Consider the following 21,066-nt stretch of genomic DNA (forward strand, 5'->3'; position numbering starts at 1 on the left):
AAGGAGGATGTGGAAAAAGAGAGATAGTGAGGGCTACAGAGAGGGAGAGAGGGAGAGGAAAGAGAGGAATGGGCTGCTGTCATTTTAAAGGGTTGCGAACAGGTCACCACGCCTTCTGCTCCACAACTGCAGCGCAGGAATTCAGGAACTGTAGCTGCCGTATGCAGGGGCTGGCTTTAATACATGCAAATGTATGACCTCACATGTGCGTTGTCATTTAGATTCTCTGTCTGTCTATTTTGCCCCCCTTCAAGTGCTGAAAGAATGAATGAATGTGTCCAACATACCTTCACTTTTCTAAAGGAGAGAATTTCTGCAATGAATCCATCTCTATACTGTGCATAGCAGATACCATCAGAATTTATGATGATATGTTTAGAAAATTGCCCAACAGTTTATTCCAATTTCCAATTGAATTGTGTGGGTTTCAGCTGGAAAGGTGTGATGTCAGATACTTCCATGCACCAATCTGGATGTAACAACATTTTAATCAGAATCTCATGGGAGTCGTGTTATATGCTGAATATGTTGAATGCATGTTTTTAAAAATCATTTTAAGTCCCGCATTGTTTAGATCCATTTTTCCCTGTAACTTTCTGATGCATTGATGCATTTCTTGCTGCATTATCCCGTCAATCAGTGAAATTATGTCGAACCGTTGGGGGAAATGTGTATCACATCACCTGTGTGCGTGTGCCTTTCCTGCATATACACAATACAAACAAAACGGGGACCCACTAAAAAACTCCAAAGTGTACCTTTAAAAACGGATGTTTTTTTCCCCCCATTTCATCGTGAATATATTATATTATGTAGCTGATTTGAAAATCAAGTGTTCGCGGGCTTTGAATCAAAACGTTGATGGTGAAACAAGACAGCTTTTCATAAAAGACAGGTCAAGGCTGCCCATTGGCAACTGTTACTTTCATATCTTGACCTAGATTAGTGTTGCAAATGCTTTTGTCTCCTCAGCAAATATTTCTTGACTTGGTCTGAAGTTAATCGAAGCACAAATGTATTCAGTCTCAGCAACTTTCTCCCATACTGTACCCTTAACGCCAAAGCCTACAAATTGCTATTTAAAGCCCCCCTTCACTCAATAATATTGGTTAGCCTTTTATTCAGATTTTTCAATGAAAGAGAAGCAGGTGATGTGAGTTTAAGACATTTTAATGAGCTAACTGATTTGTTTTTGGAAACTCCATATAAGACACAAATTATTATTCCATGGAGAGTATTTACATTAGTGTTGGATGATGCCTATCATATTGGAATCTGACGATGTCTACAATGAAACACCTGGATGGACGATGAAATAGGGGTTTGTCTAATAAAGGTGCTGTAGCCTACGTTGCGCAAAGCAACACTGCTTGACACAAGACAATAAAGGGCCTCAAATGAAGCCACCTGAGCGACACAAAAACAGAACTGGCAGCAGAGAGGGCGGCATCCGACAAGTGGGAGAAGAGGAAGATCTCAGTCATGATCACCTTATCAGAAATAGTCTGGTCAGGTAATAAGCCTCAGCTAAGGCCGATAGAAATACAATCAACAAAAATAAAGACTAGCCCTCTGATTTACTGAGGCACCTGTGCAAACGAAGCCGGCTCAACATTGTGATGTCTGTCAGCCATCAGTGATGGATGATGGGATCGTCTATTGGCCCAACCCAGTTGCCTTAAAACATGTCCACAGACCAGAGAGGATCTTCAATTTCAATATTCATCCATGTCCACACATGAGCTGAAATATGCAGGCTGGCCCATTTGAACTAATCTTCATAATAATCGTGGTGATGTAGATATTGAAGAACAAGCTTGAGACTGAAGGTGAGAAAACAGTAAGGAAACACTAGTCTAAGGCAAACTCTCAAGGACTGTCCTTAAAGCAAGTAAAGTTTCTTCTCCTGGGCCGCAGTCCCCTCGCTGTAACTCCAGACTTTGGGGCAAAGTTAGCTGAGCTGCAGTTTTTGAGAATGAAAGGAAAGGAAAAACCGAAACCCAACTCCACGAGGGTCTGCCTGTCTGCTATTGTGGATATTTTTATCTGCTGCGCGTCTAAGGCCGAGACACAGAGGGAAATACGAACCAGCCAACCCAAGCTGACAGTGAGGAGTCAGACTGTCAAGAGGTCTGCTTCCCCCCTCACCACCGCCCCCTGCTACAAAACCCAAATGGATTGTCATATCAGATTTAGGTGTATAGGTTATTACACCCTTGGGCTCCTGTTTCCAACACACCCGTCTGCACGGCGGGATTGAGTTTGAGGACTCTCTCTTCTCGTTCTCTTTCCTTGGTTCTGTAAGTTCCTGTTTCTTTGATAAAACAAAAGAAAGCTCAGGCAACTCCTAAGATAAAGTAGTGGGATATTATTTGGAAGATTTGACCTGTTCCAGCTCCCCCTTCAGATATACACGATTGTGGATTTGCAGTTGCATCACAACAAATTGGCTTTGTGCAAATATAGCTAAATACTGGATGTAAAAAAAAGATATGCTTGGTATGGCCTTGGCCTGTTTAGGAGCATCTAATCAAGTCAATATATCCACAAAAATGGGACTGTGATAAAGTGAAGTATCTTGTCCTTTGACCTCATCTGCAGAAGAAATCAATGTACAGTATTTCCCACAATCCCGATATTTACTTTAGAGGAAAAACAAGATTTATCAACCAAAACTGGGAACGCTGGGACAAGTATTTGAGTTTAACTTGCATAGCTTGAACATATTTATGCCTCTTTGGTAAATCTTTCTATGAATTTTCCTCTGTAAGTGAGGCATTCATGCAAGGACAAACCGATTCATGACTCGACTTTTGCTCCCCTTATTTAAAATTTCCATGGACCAAATTCAGTGCAAAAATGATTTTGAAAGTTCCCCAATTTCTCTTACAATTCCAGCAATAGGAAAGTGGCCCCACAATCCTTGTTAGTATGTATTTCGTCTGATTGACACACTGTATATTATCTGTTGAATTGATCAGTTTTACTTTGTTTCTGTCTAGAGAGAAATGTTAAGTGATTCCATCAAGACTTGTTGCTCCAGGAAGAGTTTCTTCTAGTAAGCTTGTTGCATTGAGTGGTTCTAGTTGATATCATGTGATGTGTTGCTACTTCTCATCACAGAGGTCATGCACTGTGGCATTGCAAGTATTAACATAACATTTTGAGGTGTATTTGTTAAAAGGTTATCTGTGGAATTTTTGGCCTCTGGTAGCACTATGGAGCTGTTTCTCTGAGTGGGTCTTTTCCTTCCTTGGGCCACTTTTGATAGGTACTGACCACTGCAGACCAGGAACACCCCACAAGAGCTGCAGTTTTGTTGATGCTCTGACCCAGTCGTCTAGCAATCACAATGTGGCCCTTTTCAAAGTCGCTCAAATCCTTAAGCTTGCCAATTTTTCCTGCTTCCAACGCACCAACTTTGGAGACAAAATGTTTAATTGCTGCCTAATACATCCCACCCACTGACAGGTGCCATGATATGGAGATGATCAGTGTTATTCACCTTACCTGTCAGTGGTCATAATGTTATGGTTGATCAGTGAACATACAGAGAAAATGTTTCATGAGGAAAGAAATCCATTCAACACATTTGTCAGAGCTCAGTGTGGGTGATAGACATTGAATATAAAACACCCTTTTGTGTGGTTACAAGAACCCTCCACGGGCCCCTGTACAATTTACTGAACAATTTTGAAAAAATATCTAATTGCGATTATTTTGACTGATACTGCAATTGCCCTATGATTAGCAATTTTTTATTTATTTAAACTTTAATTTACAAGGAAAGTTCCATTGAGAAAGAATCTATTTTTACAAGGGACACTTCGCCAAGAGGGCAACACAGTTAAAAGACAAGGAATGATCATATCATTATTATTCTCATTTTCATTTGAAAACATTAAAATGATTATGGTGTGATTTTTAGGGGGGTTTGTACCAAACAAAGATGTTTTCTTAAGTCTGTAGAATATGATGTGGACATCTCTACAGCACGGCCATGTTTTATTTCAGATGGTATTTTGATGGTACTCGCAAATACAAATATTGCGCCCCCATGTGATTTGAAAATAGCAGAAGGCCATATTGCGATTTTACTAAAAATTCGATTAATTGTTCAGCCCTAGTGTACACGGGATTATAACTTGTTTTTCCCAACATGCAATAACTCAGATGTTGAATGTTTATGACTACTGTTGGACTGACGCAGGGTATTAGAAGTCCATGAAATCAAATGAAAACAAAAGAAGAACGAGAAAGCAGTTGGCGTGACACATCTGGTGCACTCCGTTGGGATGAAGACTGCTTTTCATCTAGCATGCTTTCATTTTGTGTATCTCTTTTGAAGGAAAGACACCAAATGCTTTCAAATCTCTGTGGGATATTAGCTTATGGATGCAGTGAGACTCTTCAGGAAAAATCTCCCTCCAGACTTATAAATAGGCTAATATAAACTGAGAAGAAAAGTTTTATTAATTTTATTTTATTGCTTCAAAATCCATCTTTGAAGCTTTGTTGACACACAGAGTTGTATTATTTTGCCAGATTTTTTAATATACTTTGGTTTAGCGTTTACTCCACGGAGGAGAGAGTCCCAAGTCGGAGCTCAGAAGTAGCCAGGTTGATTTCAGAGCGTTACCTTGCAGTGTTGAGTAAAGGGTGTTGGGTCCCGACCAGCTTCCTGACATGCATGGCAACATTACTGAGTTCATCACTGAGCAGGCAGCGAAGACTCATGAAGGAGGTAGGATATCCGACGATCTTCTCTGCGTCGGAGACCACTTTACTCCAGTGTGAAGGTCCTGAGCTCGAGAACAGACTCAGTGTCCTGTGTCCTCGGCTGGGCAAAGCCTTGCAGGACAGTCGTGACCATGTAGCTGGAAGCATTTTCCCTTTTTCTGGTTTGAGACAGTTGCTTAAAATGCCATTCAGGTAACGTTAAACTTCATCACCAGATTCAACCGCTAACGTTGTGACATGTTCGTAAATAGTACCGCATTTATATTATTTATAAAAACGCCTAATTTTATATCCAAACAGATTTCACATACTGTGACTGTGAGAATAACTAACTGTGTTTCACAACACACGACCTGACACTGCGAGCCGCCATCTTTAAACGCGTAATAGGTTACGTCGTAACACGTAACGACGGCTGTTGCCAAATTCCGATACGCCCCTTTCTGAGGAGAGCGCCTCGAGCTAAACTCCGTTAGAGAATCAGACGGTTTTATGTTGCCTGTTTTTTTTATCAAAGCTGCTCCGGACAGAACATAACATGAAGACATTTAAATATATTTTTTGTTTATAGTGCTTCATTCGGCAAGTATAACATTTACAAAGCGTTACATTTGCTAAGTTAACTATACACTTTTACAGTTGGTTCACACCTGTCCTCATTTTCCACCACTGGAAACGATGGCACAAGACTGGGCCAATACTAAGCGCTTCATAAAAACATTCACTCACCAGCAACAGCCATGGTGCCACCCACAAGAGCAGCCAGTCAGGTACCTGGTACCTGCAACTCCCCCAAACCTTACTAGGCCTGCTAAATTCAGTTAAATAGATCTTATGAACATATCGAAATGTTGTTCATGTGTTCTAGGTCAATAACCAGTAAACAAGAATTTAATCTTTATGTTTGAATCTATTTAAAACCACTATGTGTTCACTGAAATCACTAACTCTTTGTGACTTGAATTGTTAGAATAAACAATAGGCCTACAAGAATAAAAAGACCCAAGAATCTAAAGATTCGCAAAATAGCAATTGATAAAATGTAAATTTACCTTCAACACAGGCTGTCCAGGAGGGGGTTGACATAAAAAAAGTTTACACCAAGCATCTATGGTTAAGTAATTTGAGGGCCCATCTGCCTTCCATTTGCTGTGGATGTTATTTTCATATTTTGAGATCAGCTGAATGAGAGCAGCACCGACCTGTGATTTGATGCATTAGCACTGTTTGATCATTATAGAAGAACATTATGGTTTTCTTCAGTGTTATTGTTGAAGACCCCATTAATGTAATGTTAATGTTTTATTCTGATATCTTCTCTTTTTTTTGATAAATTAAGACTTGTACTGCCTCATAGTTTGTTTTTCATTTAGTTAGTTTCATTCATGTTGTCAGTGCTTTTGTCAAATAACTGTAACGTACAGAGACAACAGCATGTTTCATATTAAGTCTGATTAGCCTACTGTGAATCACAAACATGCTTAGTGAGATTGTATGCCAATGTGGAAACCCTTTTGGATAAACTCTGTCTTAGTTCTGTCCTATCTCATTATGTGTTTCTATTATGGCAAACGTCCAATATTAAAACCACAAATTTTAACTCCTGTACTGAGGTCAAAAATTATTTGAATACAAGATGAAAAAAAAAAATTTAAATATCCATTTAAACCAAAATGCTCCTGTTTCAGTTCATGTGATATCATCCTTGTGACAATACGACAGTTCCACAGTATGATAGGGAAATACCCTGGCAGCATTGGATTTAACAATGCTTTCATTGAATCCCACTCCATCTGCTTATTACTGGATTGGAGAGAAAGTCTGTCAAGGACAGCTTACATAACATAGAGCTGCAGTCTCCTTTGCTGAATAGACTTACAAAACAAACATACACACTGTTTATCCATTTATTGGAAAACTGTATTTTAACTTGTTCTTGATTCATCCATTCTAAGAATTTTACCTTCATAACTGGGGGAATAGCTATAGCCAAATTTTTGTGTTTGTAGAAATATGTTACAGCAATATTGCAAATGCAACCGAGTCATTCAGATTACACATGCTTTATAGTAATTCCAATCACGAAATTTCAAAAACAGTAATTTTCTTATTCACAAGGCTACTGCTTTCAGTGAAAGCAGCCATCTGCGTTACTGCACAATGCATCATCAAAAGCATTACAGTTATATTACACTAAACCAATCTGCTGTAGCTGAAGGAACAGCTTAAAGAAGGAATCTTGTGATGCAGGTGAGCGGCTGGTTTGCATGACATGGCAAGAGCAGCGCTGTAACAAGCCATCTCACCCTGACCCTGCGTCACGGTTCAAGGCCCCTGTTCCCGCTGAATTTCCGGCTCAAATGGGTGTCACACTGCCATGAGCAGCATCCCACAGCACTCTCAGTGGCTTTCCACTTGCCAGCTTATTGTAATTCCAGCTAAAGCACAGAGTTGAAACAGGTAAATTAATGCCCAAAGCAAAAAATATTTATAAAAGAGATCATGATCGGTTTCATATGCCAGTAATGACCCCTGTGACACTGTCACCGCATTGTCTAAACATGTAATTTTAACCTTTTTAATGAGCTCTGCTAGAGCAACAGAAAGTTAAAACAACTATACCAAAACATGTGCCTGAATGTCAAGTCGTTTTTATTTATATAGCCCAGTGCCACAAATTTGCCTCTGTAGACAGCTGCACAGCCTATGACACCCTCTAGCTTTAGACCCTCAATTTGGATAAGTCCCCCAAAAAATAGGGAAGAAATGGAAGAAACTTCAGGAAAAGCAACAGAGTAGCGATCCCTCTCTCAGGATGGACAGACGCACAATAGATGTTGTGTATAGAAAGATTAGACCAACATTGTAATATTACAGTCTGAAACTTGGGATGACAAAATGATACATTGATTGCAGATATATGTGAAGAATGTTGAAGTTGAGCAACTTCAGGTGTCACCAAACAGATAAGAATTGTGCCACAGGGCCTCCTCTCCACCTTGGAGGTGGAGACAAATTACAGGAGAAATAAATGACATTATAGCGTTGGCTCTGTTCCTTTAAGCGTCCCAGTAAGCCAAGACAGTCATGCAGGATACCTGGAACTAGCTCACCTGAATGGAATGCAGTCATTTTTAATATTATCAATTACACCTGTGCTTATCGGGTATGTCCGCTGTGAAAAAGGTTTGTTTTCCTTGTGAAACGTGCACAAATCTCGCCCACAATAAAGAATAGGCCTATCTAAATTAACAATTATTATTTACTGGAATAAATGCTTACAAAATAATGGACAGTGGATTGTTATGGTACAACTCCAGTTTTTATCTTTTAACCTGAAAGGGAGATGTTTGAAGTTATAGTTGATCAGTCCAATAATGTGGGGAAAACACTATATAAATTAGTTTTGCAATCTTTTTTCTTTAAACAGAGCTCCCACTTATATTTGGGAATGTGTTGAAAGTAACAAATTACAAAACTGCCTCAATGCTCAAAGTGTGATGGGTTTGAATGTGGGAGAGCTTTGTTTCATCTGTGTGCTCAACTTTCCTTGTCTCTTACAAGTCCAATGACAAAACTGAACTATGGGATCCCAGCAAACATGTTTAATAATGATAAATGTTGAAAAAAGATACAAGTAAGTACCAAAATGATAAGACACTAGTCGTATACCTGAGGGAACAGCCCGATGGAACAACCTGAGGGAGAAGAAGCAACTCTCTGAAGGCGAAATGGAAACATTAGAATTTATATATCCAGCATGGTGGTTCAGTCATTACGAAATCATCTCACCTAAAAAGTTTTCCTTTGTCCTTGACAAAGCGTTTCACCGTTTCCCTCACTGTGATGAAGGACTGGTTTTAGGCTGCACTTCTGTTCTGATTGCGCGCACACCACACGGCCATCGTCCCGCACCTGCTCCAGACGTTCCTGACGTTCCACTATGATGGTTCTCTTTACAAGGCAAATAAAGCCATGGTTTTAATCCCTGCAACATCCACTGACCTATTGATGTGTCACTGAGGAAGGCACTACACCTGCGTAGTTGCTCGGTTTAGGATCGAAATGTCTTTCTGCACATGCAACTCAACACACTGGGACTTCCAGACTTGACTTGAGTTTGTGGTGTTAAATGACTGAAGCTGTAACTGATAGAGAGACCAAATTTCATCTTTGCAACACCAGCTGGTTGGAAGACTTGTTGGAACAACAATGTAAGACTGTGGACTGTGTTTGGGCACCTGTTTGCTGCTTGCAGACTGTGACCATGAGCCAGCAGCGCTAAGTGGATGTGACTGCTCTGATTGCACTCCATGGGAAAGCGAGAAGAAATAGCCTACCTCTGATCATCTACGGCGTCATATAATGTTTCAGCGGACGCCCCTCCCCCTGTCTCGTTTTTCCCCTCACTCAACCTCTCCTTTGACTCACAGAGACGGCTCACCACTGGCGCACGGACCGTGGACGATACGGGCAGAAGATGGCTGACTTAGCCGGGCACCGCAAGTCCTCGGCGGCATCACCAGCGTCACACGGGCCGCTGAAAAGCTGCAAGACATCCGCCGTCTGGCGACTGTAAACAGCTGCCGCTGCCTCTCTCACCCCCTCCACTCCCCTCCTCACCGCAAATATTGACAGAAGTATCATAGAGAAAACATGGCAGAGATGGAAAAAGAGGGCAGACCTCCGGAAAATAAAAGAAGCCGAAAACCAGCTCACCCGGTGAAAAGGGAAATAAATGAAGAGATGAAGGTAAAAAGGGGTCTGTGCCCAGTTGCATGTGATTACGCGCGGAAACAGAGTGGTTGTGAGGAGCATGCATGTTTGTTCAAGCACCAGGCGTCCTCATTGAAAATGTACGATTACTCAAGTACAATTAGCTGCATGATAGTCTGAGTTTGATTTATGATTTTTTTTATCCCAAGTTTTATTGTCATATAACCACGCTGAATGCCAGCCTAAGCAGCGCACCCTGCCAATATTCCATACCGTCTTGCACAATGGATGCGGCACCCATTCACTGCTACTATTCTACTAGTAAGTTTTTGAATCAGTGGGGAATACGGTGTACGTTCCTGTCGCTTCATGTCCCAATTTCGCCGTTTGTGTGCCCTGCCTTTCATAGCTTGCCCAGAGTTAATGGAAAATCCAGTGCGTCAGTGAAGGCGTCAACAGTGCCTCTACTATTAGCTACTATTAATACTGATACACTACGGCGCAAGGGAGAGCAGCCAATGTGCATAATTAGTATGAATCAATGGGGGAACACTCGCCTGTCCACAATGCTATTGCTGGTCCATGTCGACTGCGTGGGTTTGCCTCTGAATCACGGTGTGTGTTTGTGTTTATGTGTGTGTCTGTTGCCCGGCTGCCCAGAGGCGTGTGATCCAGATGTGCGTCTGTAAGCTTTACGCACTCGACAAGAGCACATTGTCTCCTGTGTTCGGCCTGCTCTACCCCAATACTCACCCACACGTTGTGTCTATACGGTTTTTTTTTTTTTTTTTGCTCGGTGCACATTGTGCTGTTTGAGCCCTGGGCTTTTTGCGGTTCATTGTGGAGAAAGAAAGTGTTCCTGGCATTTGTGTGTGTGAGACAGGCTGTCTATCCGCTTTGTCTCCATCTCTTCATTGTTTGTACACATTTGGCCGGAGACACAAATTCACTCAGTGAATTTTTGCTGTTATGTGTGGATATGCAGGTGATTACATCGAGAAGAATTGTGAAAATGTGTGATTTTAGGCTATCGGGGGGGGTTGCTGGCTTTGAGGAGTCCTGAATCAACCCTGGAATAACGCCTTTTTGTATTAAGACCTATCTAAAATACCAGCCGCGTTCATGTCTCATCGCTTCTTCTCTGTTGCTGTTAAGAAAGAAAGGATAATGTTAGTTTTAGTGATAACAATCTACATTTAGCTTTGTTGGTGAGCTCAGCTGCCAAAGATACATTTATCATTATCATAGAGCAGTAAGGAACAGGTAGTAAACTACAATAATATTGCATGATAATAAAATCAATTTTAGCAGTATAATCTACAGTACTGTATTATAGGTATTTTCCTTATGTGTACTTAATTGCAGTTTGAACAGATGCATACCTTTCCAGAGTTGTCCATGCTCGTTACCTGAAAAATGCAGTGGAGCTCTAGAGAAAGGGTAATTCTGTTGATAACAGAATTCTAACTTTTGGTTAAGCTGTACAGTTTTTCTTGATACAATTAAAAGTAGGCCTAGTGGGGTGGTGATGGGGCAGTGGATAAAACAGATGCCTTTGGTGTGAGAGACCCGGGTTTGAATCCACTGTGAGACACCAATGTGTCCCTGAGCAAGACACTCAGAGGCGTGCGACCTCTGACATATATAGCAATTGTAAGTGGTTTTGGATAAAAGCGTCAGCTAAATGAATAAATGTATTTATCATGGTCTTCAGTTTGTGAAGGGATACAGTTAACCCACCCTCCTGCTGTCTGGTCCTGATGACAGAAGGGAGGGTTACATTGTGGTGGTGGGTGTCACGCATGGTCTCTCCATGGAGTAATGTTCTTATTTCTTATCAGCATTTAGAATATCTTTATGAGCATCGTTTTGGAAAACTAAAGTGTTGTCTTGCCACATGTGAGCACAACAATTTGTTTTATTCATTTTTATCATTACAACCAAAAGCAAATCTGACCATAAATCTATTTGCTCTCACTGTGATAAAAAAAATCAAATGTCTCCTCTTATAATTTATCAGATTGACCAAGTAATTACATGATGTCAGTCATCAGTCAGAAATGATGTTTTATTTGCAGGTCTGTAAGTTTTGCCTTTAGATATGATAGATGTTGTGACACAGGTCATCATTTAGGCTCCAGTGAATTGGCACCTCGTACAATATGTTTTGGAGAGCAGACATGTCAATTAAATATCTCATCTGATGAAAACAGCTTAATTTGTCATTTGATTTGCAAGCGCAGGGTAGTAACAGACCGTCGATCTGAGTTTTTGAAGACGTACCTGCCCAAATAAAAACGTCAGTAGCTTGGGAATGTTTAGATATGTCAATACACGATACAGCAGATATAGTGTTGTGCTGTTGGTGCCTAGGGGAAAAACACCACTCTCCCATGACAACGCCGGTATTTCCATCAATACCAGGGGAAACTACTGAATGGGGCAGCAGATGTGGTTAAGGTGTCAAAACACTTTCAAAGGCTAAACAAGTTCGATTGTCGCTCATTACGCAACCTTGAATTTCATCTCGTGTTGCACGCACGCACACACACACACACACACACACACACACACACACACACACACACACACACACAGACATTCACACACACACACACACAGACATTCACACACAAGCGGCTGTATAAAATTTTTATTTAAGTAGGGAACTAGAAAATGGTTGCAGCATCTCTTTCAATACCTTTATTGTTATTGTGACATTATGAGAGATAGTAAATGGAATCATCTTAAAAAGATATGGATGTATTTGATATGATAAAGCATGAAGTTATGGCATGGTTATGAGAGTAATATACCTGGATACAAGTCAAACTGTAAACCTAGAGCCAGCATTACGACCTGCAGAGTTGTAATTAATTAACAGTATGCCTTGGTTGCATGACAGTTGCCTCCCCCAGAACAGCTAGTAAGTGACGTTTTATTGATTGACTTTCTGTAGAAAACTCTCAGGCTCTTCTGTTCCAGGTGTTCAGACCAAAAAGACCCGGCTTGTTCCCTTCTCTCATCTTCAATATTTCAGACCAAAGTCGGAGGAAAACACACAGACAGACAGACACACAATGCGCCCTTGTGAGGGATCATACTCTGAAAGACCAAACAGTCTGACAGTGTTTCCTTCATCTGGCTGCTTAATGTGTGCCACGGTAAAATAAGCCCCGGTGAGTAATCAAGGAGAAGGAGGAGTGGGCATGGAGGGGATATGAGAGGCTGGAGAGTGGGGTAAGAAACAGTGGAGAAAGGAATGTATACAGCGTACGGCTGGCTAAGCTGTAAAAACTGTAACCTGAGTATCTCTGCTGGATCAGATATCAAGGAAAGTAGAGGGGAATGAAAGCAGAGGAGAGGGAGCGGCAGAGGAGGAGAGAGGGAGCAGGGGAGTGGAAAAGTGGGAGAAGGAGGAGGAGGAAGCAAAGGGAAACTTGGCGTGTGGATTCGGGAATGTTATCACGGTGTACAGTGACCTGCTCTGGTTTCTACCCGCAAGGGATCCAGTTCCAACCACCGTCATTACCACAAGCCCTACTGGCCAGGACTGGGTCTTACTGGAGGGAAACAAGGGGGAAGACTGGGGAGAAGCAGGATTTTAAATGTATTTTTTTTTAATCATTAACCACCGCTGAATATATGGCAGAGAGGTGCCAGCTTGTGAATCTTATCATGAGTACTATCTGTACTATCCTGCTCTGTAAAACCACCAACTTGAAACTGTTCTGGCCAATGCTAAAGAGAACAAAGTGGGTATTGTCCTGCTATGGTAACTTCTTGACAGTGTAGATAAACACACCAGAAAATCATCAGCATATCAGAGGGATAACCCACAGTGGACAAAACAGGCATCAGTAGAGACATGGCGATTTAATAGCTGATGGCCTTAATTGTACATAATAATCATAACAGATTATACACTGTATGTATATTGAGATGCCCATTTATAAGGCACACCAAACTAGTGCAATCCAGTACTGACATATGGGGGTGGCCGAAACTTTAGAAACACCCTCCCATTTATCCTGTGCAGCATCACAAGGATTTGAAAGCAGGACTATGTCATTTTTGCTAAACAGCTGCCACTGTTGTTGTACACTTGCAGGATAATGATAATAAATGCTAGTATGCAGTGTAACACATAAGCAGCATGAGTAAAGTCAGCAAACTGACTCAGTAAGCAAGTTAGATAACTGGATTCACCATAAACTACTGATCATACCAGACCAAGTTAGGCTGTAGTGGTAGAGTCTATTGAACTGAGCAAGAGTGTGTTTTATTTCGTATAAATTTAACTCTGATTTGTAAGATGAAGGGTGTGCTATTTCTTCTGTCAAAAGTTACGTAGTCTCACTTTAAAAACAGCATTTAATAATGTCTTAGGCAATTTCTTGACTTTTTGCAATAGCTGACCCAATGATTAGCAAGCAGTCCCTGCTGTCATTATTATTTTTTCAATCAATTTGCTTCCATTGCTACTGCTTTGTTGACAAAACAAGACCCCTAAATGCTGCAGCATTCATTACACCCCACTGTACCAGTGGATGAACCAAAATAGTGACGATATTCTTGGGGCCTTATCATCAGTGGTGTTAAGTTTATTCAAAGGTTGAAGGCAGAGAAAGACCACAGTCTCACTGACATCTAAAGGGATTATTCCCTTGGGGGAAAAGATGTGCTCAGTAAATTTCATAGATTGAAATTTTTGTCTGATGGTGACACTAGAAGGAACCTTGTAGAGCGTCCAAAATGGTCCAAAAAGATCCAAAAAGGGTTTGTTCTCTTGGCAGAACACGAGCTAAGTAAACAATCTGTCTATTAGATTTGTACATTTACTGTACAATATTTATCGGATGTTGGTTCTATAGAAATAAGTTGTGGAAGTCACCAAATGCTTAGATTTACTTAGTGGTGGACAGTAATTAAGTACATTTACTCAAGTACTGTACTTGGGAGACTTTTTCTTCCCCACATTTATCTGACAGCTTTATTACTAATTACTTTACAAATTAAGATTTTTACACACAAAACATATGAAGACTTAAGAATAGTTACAAATTAAACTACCCAACATTTTATACAAGTATAGCTGACACAATTATTAGATTGATACTGAAATTAACTGGCAACAACTTTGATCGTTTAAGATCGTAAAAGTTTTTTCATGTATTTCGTTCCACTGTCACAAATGTGAAGATTTGCCACTTTTTCTTTTAATTATTTTGATTTATTTGTAATAATTTTGAGCTTTGTACTGTTGCCTAGACAAATCAAGTATTGTGAAGGTGTCACTTTGGTCTCTGGGGAATTGTGACATGAAAAGTAACATTAGTAAAATTTTCAATGGAGAACGTATTTTTACAGTGCGGTATTAGTACCTTAGTTTAAGTAAAGGATCTAAATACTTCTTCCACCACTGACACGCACACACACACACACACACACACACACACACACACTTATAACTGAGTAACTTGTTTGTCATGTCAAACCCTGACAAACATAACCATACTAATAGTACTTTTTTACTTTTTATAAGTATTTTTAAAAGCACTTACTTTTGTACTTTGACTCAAGTAGAAATTTAAAGTGAAGACTTCTACTTTTAGCAAAGTAATATTTAACAAGGGAATCTGTACTTTTACTCAAGTACAGGATTTGTGTACTTCGTCCACCTCTGGATTTACTGTATGGACCCAAATTTTGACTTAATGGTGGCAGTAAACAATAGGTTGAGGGGTTAACAACATAATTAAGAATTATCCTCTGGAGAACGTTATTATGGATTCCAAGTGTCATGGAAATCTCTCCAGCAGTTGTTCTGACACTGTTCTCACACAGACAGATGGACGGACCAGTTGAAGTCATCATCCCAGGGCCATGTGATTTAGCTTTCTTACTAGTTACATAAAAATCTCTAAAAATATAAACTGCGCTTCCGGTCGGCTTCTGTTCTGTTAGAAGACTTTGGGTTGAATTAAGCTAATAAAAAGAGATTTTGTCTGTGTTAAACCAGATGAAAAGGCTATACATCCAGTGTAACATATAGACATCTGTCGCTGCCCCTTTCTCCCCAGCTAACCCAAAGCCAAAGTTGGTGCCGCTGCTTTGATGAGCCGCCAACCGGGATTAGATTCCACTCTTAATATTACTTACTTACCCACTTTCTCAAAGTAGTAGGGTGACACAGAGGACAGGCTAGTAGGGAGGAAAGGGAGGCACAGAGAGATGTGTTTTTGTCTCCGTGATGTGGTTATTTTACAGCTACATCCGTTTTACTCAAGAGTACAGTCAGGTTGGGTTATGCTCCAACTCATTTGTTCAAAAGGAGGATTTTCTCCTTGAAGATGTTTTCTTCTCAAGGTTTCATCCCTGCAGTTGGGCTAATTGCTGCAGTTTTGCTTGCCAATGTTTGCAGAACACTGTCACTTTTTGGCTAATTGTTAATTTAATTTAATATTGCCCATGAACGTGACATACATTAGACATACATATTAAATCTAGAGAATTGTCTGCTTCACAGTTTAGATATCATGCATTTTCTTTACCTAATTAATATTAATAATTATTTCAAGAATTATCCCACAATACAATGTGTTAAAAAGCTTGGAATATACAGGCCACTTGAATTGACACCAGTGGAATATTTACTATCATGTATGTTAAATTTGAAAGGACGCTCTGGTGAATGCAAACGCCACACAGATAGGATAGGAAATGAACTGAACCCACAGTTTAAATTAACACATTTATTGGCCATTTCAGTTCAAACTCAAGGTGGCGCAAAATGCCATGAAAACATGTTCACCGGGGGTCACCATGGGCAAAAACATGGCTGTGTTTATAGCATTCTGAATATAACTTTAGCTGTGCTCAGGAAGTGGTACTAAATGTGACTTCCAGGAACCTTCAGGCAAAGTGAGCTCTGCTGTCACTCATCATTGTTCAAAAGTGTTGTTACATTTGCAAACACAAGCTGTCCTCATTAACAGCCTTCACTTTTTTCACTACCATTTTTAAAAACCTCACTGACAAAGAAATACTGAGATTTTTTGTGTTGATTACACTTTAACTACTGTAAATAATCACTGTTTGATTCTGACACAGTGTATCCTCTGCTGAAATGTCCCGGTTCAGTGCTTGCATGCATGGTCCTTTGACTTCACCTGTCATTGACTTGAACGGTGCCTTGCACCTTTTTGACATGTCTACACGGGGTATTTCACAACAGGCAGATCAATAACTCCAGTCATTCTTCATTAATAATGCCATCCCAGCATTTAGAGTAAGTCCTTCCTTTAAGTGTGGCAAATTGACTTATGCACAGAATAGCAGAAACTATATTCTCTGTATGGACAAAGCAAAACAGAAGTAAAACTGATCCTAGAGAGGTGCTACTACTCTGAGATACAAATACAACACATCATGAATTTCCCTCTAAAATGCTTAGAAACAGAGTGAATATGCTGATGAGGCATGCCTCGGTCACTCTTATACTGTGCCACAGTGTCTCAGATATGCAAAGAGATACTTTTCCCTCAGTCCAAGCAAGTGTGTGTGTTGGTGTGTGTGTGAAAGCTCATTCCCACTTGTATCTCCCTTACTATAATACCACTGTAAGCAATATCCAAACTGCGCTTTGTGTTGGTGCTCTGTTAATTGAATTTGTATCAAATAATTGAGTCAGTGGACCAACCCGATGTCTGCAGGCTGTGGACTCAGACTGGCTCCGTGCTGGTTGTCCACCAGGCCACGCTGTGACAGCATGTATGATGAGCTATTATGTCCTTACTTCTTTTATTTCATAAGGTATTGTTTTGAGGAAAATACACCATACCTGAATCCTTGTAGTGTCACTCCATTTGCCCAAATTAAATTCTGGTTTCAGATACGGTCACTTTGCCACCCACAGGAAATCGCAAATCAATACTTCAGACCTGCCTTCAGTAGTGAGTGAACACACACACAAACAAGTTACAACTTTTCTCTCTCTCTTATCCACTTGATATGACACATCATAGGCCTTGTCGATAGACATGAACTTGCTGTGCGCAATGTGCTGAAGTCACTTCACGTCTAGTTTGTCATACTTGCTCTGCCAGCGTACGAAGTTCCCCACTGCACCTTTCAAGTTATATGGATGCTGAGTCTATGAGTGTGCCATGTCTTCCAACTTCCTTTCTGTCAAATCTGACATCCCTCTGAGATAGCAGTTATCTTTTACATTTGATTGGGGGCATTTCTATTTTACAAATGAACAGGCGACAGTTAAGGCCGATTCAGTAACGTCTGTGCTTCACCAAGAATCTACAGTGGAGGCAGGAAGGAAACATGTGAGAGAGGAGAGGACATAGTTCAGGTTAGGCCACAATCTGAGATGTGCTGGGTGGCACTGAACCACTCCGACATGATCACTTCAGCTCTCTCATATCGACAGGAGTTGTTTGTAATTGACATCTGACTGCTTGATGTAGTGACTGACGAGAAACGGCTGCTGCCATAACAAGATGATGTACAGAGGAAAATGGGACTCGCCATAAAATAATGAACTGACTAGTGTCTTGTCAATTTGGAGCAAGCCCACAAATGCCAAGACAAGGCGGGTCATCTCCGTGGCAACATACTGTACACTATGTTGCTGCATGGGGAGCGGGTTTGTCCTTGCAAGCCTGTAATATGATTTTACAAGCTGTTGTGCGCTAATTAACAGGCCGGTCCCATACTTAACGCTAAATTGGTAAAAATCTGAGCTCGGTGTGTTAATTGTTATAAGAAAAGCAGCAATATGTGGAAAACATTACTTACTGCACCGGGGAGCAGTGTTCCCTCTAAGCTGATAGTTAAGTCACCTGTGGCTGATATTTTATCACACAGACCAAATAATTACAGCGGATTCATCCTCCGTTGCTGCTGTAGTTTGTTTTCAGAAAGAACATTTTCACCTGTGTTTTAGAGTCAAATGATAGCTGGAGCATTCACCATGGTTTAGGGTTCAGTGAATAGACGCTTCTGGGAATATTCCAGCTGAGAGGTGTATGGTGATAATGGGCTGTGTGCATTAGCAGGGTTATGGTTTTGTTTTGAGCACAGTGTTTATTGACTGAGTAGTGAGAGGCTGTTATGGAGGAAATACATTAATGTTTCACCTGCATTGAGTTTTATTTCTTTTAGCTTACCTCCACTAACTATCTGCCTTGCACTCTGCATTACTGTGCTGCTGGAGAATGTTGGGACTTTACTGCCTATCTCAAAGCAACTTGAGTGGCACTCTGTCAAAAGACGTGACATGTCTCTTAACTGGGCTATGCTATTTTCTTAGCTGTGAAGCGTTACTGCTCAGTGACAGCTGTGATTCTATGTGACTATTAGTTTTTACTGTTTTGTAATTAGTTATTCAGTTGTTGGCTCTTGTTTTTAGTCTTGTAGTGTTAATGAGTTTTCTTTAACCATATGAACTTTGAGTGGCACAAAAAAGGGGTCCAATACTGGTTCTAAGAAATATTGCCAATATCAAAACTGTACTATTATCCTTCCAAGATCTGCAAAAAATCATTCAAGTCTTTGTTTCCTTCTGTCTTGGTTATTTTAAGTCACTGTTCACCAGCTTGAGCCAGCTTCTGTGTCTCAGCTCAACTTTTAACTAATACATGACGTAGGTCATAGAGTATGTCAGTGTTGGCCAGTCTACATTGGTTACCCATAGAATGCAGAAATTATTTTAAGATTCTTTTAAAGCACTACATGGGCTGGCATGACTTTATATTCCTGAATTATTGTGTCCCCTAGCCATGGTGAGATCACTGAGGTCTACTGATCAAGGCCTTCTGGCTGTCCTGAAGTCCAGGCTCAAAACCAAAGGTGGCCGAGCTTTTGCAGTTGTGGCTCCCAACCTCTGCAACCGTCTTCCCCTAGTTCCCCTAGCAGAGTCGTCAAATGTTTAAAGAAGCTGTTAAAAACTCACCTTTTCCAAAAGCACTTTATCCTCTAGGGTGTGTTTGCCTTCCATGTAGTTTTAATAGGTTTTGTTGTTCTTTGTTATTTCTTGTTGATTCCTGTATCTTTTTCTTCGATGTTTGCACTGTAATTCTGGTTTTCTAAAGGTGCTTTATAAATAAAGTTTACATAATTACAAAATACGTATTTAAAATGTTACTATTTAATGTTTGAAAACCACTTACAGGAATAGTTCAGCGTTTTGGGAAGTACGCAGAGCCAGGTTACCTGTTTCCTCTGCTTCCAGCTAAGCTGATGGGCTGCTGGCTGTAGGTTTATAATTAAGGTACAATATGAGAGTGATGTTGAGCAATGAGTGGTACTGATCATCACACTATCTGCCTGAAAGCAACTAAGCGTATTTCCCAAAATTCTGCAATATTCCTGCAAATATCAGTGGCTTAACGCTGGGTCACTCATTACAAACATATGCTGCACAATGTTAAAGCTACTTAAGGGGAAACAAAATGGGAAAACTACTGTAGATTAAGGAGCTTTAACATACTGCCCTTAAAGTTGGCTTTTGTTGGGGGTTAAAGCCCACTGAGAATGATAACTATGAAGATAAGTAATACCATAAAACAAAAATCATTCATTATAAATAAATAGAATATCCCTCTTCCCACTAAACAATAGTATAGTATAGCTCAACAATCCAGCCCTGGCACAAAAGTGTGTAATCTTTGGCATGTTGTTGTTGGGTTCCACAGCTTCGGCCCCATGAAGTCCCTCTGGTCCATTTAACCTCTGTGCCATTTTTGGATGCAGACAGAGTTAGCCCCAATTAGGTTGACCTGTATTTATAAAGAAGACCCTGGGGGGAAAACCTACATTGTGGTTTTCTCAGGGCACGGCTTTAAATTCGGGGGTGGGAGTGGGATCGCAATATGTCTGTCTAATTAGTTGAAGAAATGTGGTATTGTGGACAAATCTAAGGAGCTAAAGTCAAGGTCTCAGGAGAGGCAAATGCAACAAAGTTAGCAGACTGTTGCATTAGCTTTTATAACAAGTGACCTCAAATCTCACGTTTTCCAGATGTTAAGAAATAAATATTCACCTTTATTTTGCTACTATTTATTTACTATATCACTGCTTATCAGTAGTGTAGCAGCGTGTATTGGAATAATTACAACTAAAGTAAGATATTGTTTACATCAATTCAGGGCCACGTTTAGTCAGAGAGATATCTTTTTTTTTTCTCTTTGTCTTGAGTCTCACCAGCCAACTGTTTGTGTTGCAGAGTTTTGCAGAGAACACCATGAACGAACTGTTGGGCTGGTACGGCTATGACAAGGTGGAGCTGAGAGACTCTGACCACCTGGAGATAGGGGAGACGCCACAACACATCTCTGTCCTCAAAGGTATGGAACTCTAACATAAAATACAATACAGTGGTGTTTTAGCAAAATAAAAAATACATGCATTTTTTGCTTGTCAGTCAGAGAGACGAGATCATGTGTTGCATAAAAAGTGAAAACACTAAGTGCTCGTCAATGGATCACGAAACATGGCTGATGCATGTTGCATGAATGTTGAACATGACACCTGTGTCATTTTGTTGAAGGCTTCTTGGTGATGGGGTCCTACATGAACACACTATTTTCTGCCAAG

The 21,066-nt window shown here is 40.4% G+C and overlaps 2 protein-coding genes across 3 annotated transcripts in view; one reads left to right on the top strand and one right to left on the bottom strand.

Moving 5' to 3' along the window:
- Positions 1–5,104, bottom strand: part of pdss2 (prenyl (decaprenyl) diphosphate synthase, subunit 2) — a 31,396-nt gene extending 26,292 nt beyond the window's left edge. Inside the window, exon 1 of the mRNA XM_046063486.1 lies at positions 4,640–5,104. Within this exon, the coding sequence (XP_045919442.1) occupies positions 4,640–4,887 (248 nt within the window). The 5' untranslated portion in view covers positions 4,888–5,104. The remainder of the gene's footprint in view (positions 1–4,639) is intronic.
- Positions 5,105–8,618: 3,514 nt separating this feature from the next.
- sobpa (sine oculis binding protein homolog (Drosophila) a) overlaps positions 8,619–21,066 on the top strand; it is a 42,766-nt gene continuing 30,318 nt past the window's right edge. Inside the window, exons 1-2 of one of the 2 annotated variants that reach the window (XM_046063610.1) lie at positions 8,619–9,492; positions 20,696–20,816. In XM_046063610.1, the coding sequence (XP_045919566.1) occupies positions 9,397–9,492; positions 20,696–20,816 (217 nt within the window). In that variant the 5' untranslated portion in view covers positions 8,619–9,396. The remainder of the gene's footprint in view (positions 9,493–20,695; positions 20,817–21,066) is intronic. The other variant, XM_046063609.1, reaches the window with a different exon arrangement.

Source organism: Micropterus dolomieu, linkage group LG11, assembly GCF_021292245.1.
Source record: "Micropterus dolomieu isolate WLL.071019.BEF.003 ecotype Adirondacks linkage group LG11, ASM2129224v1, whole genome shotgun sequence".
Taxonomy (NCBI): domain Eukaryota; kingdom Metazoa; phylum Chordata; class Actinopteri; order Centrarchiformes; family Centrarchidae; genus Micropterus; species Micropterus dolomieu.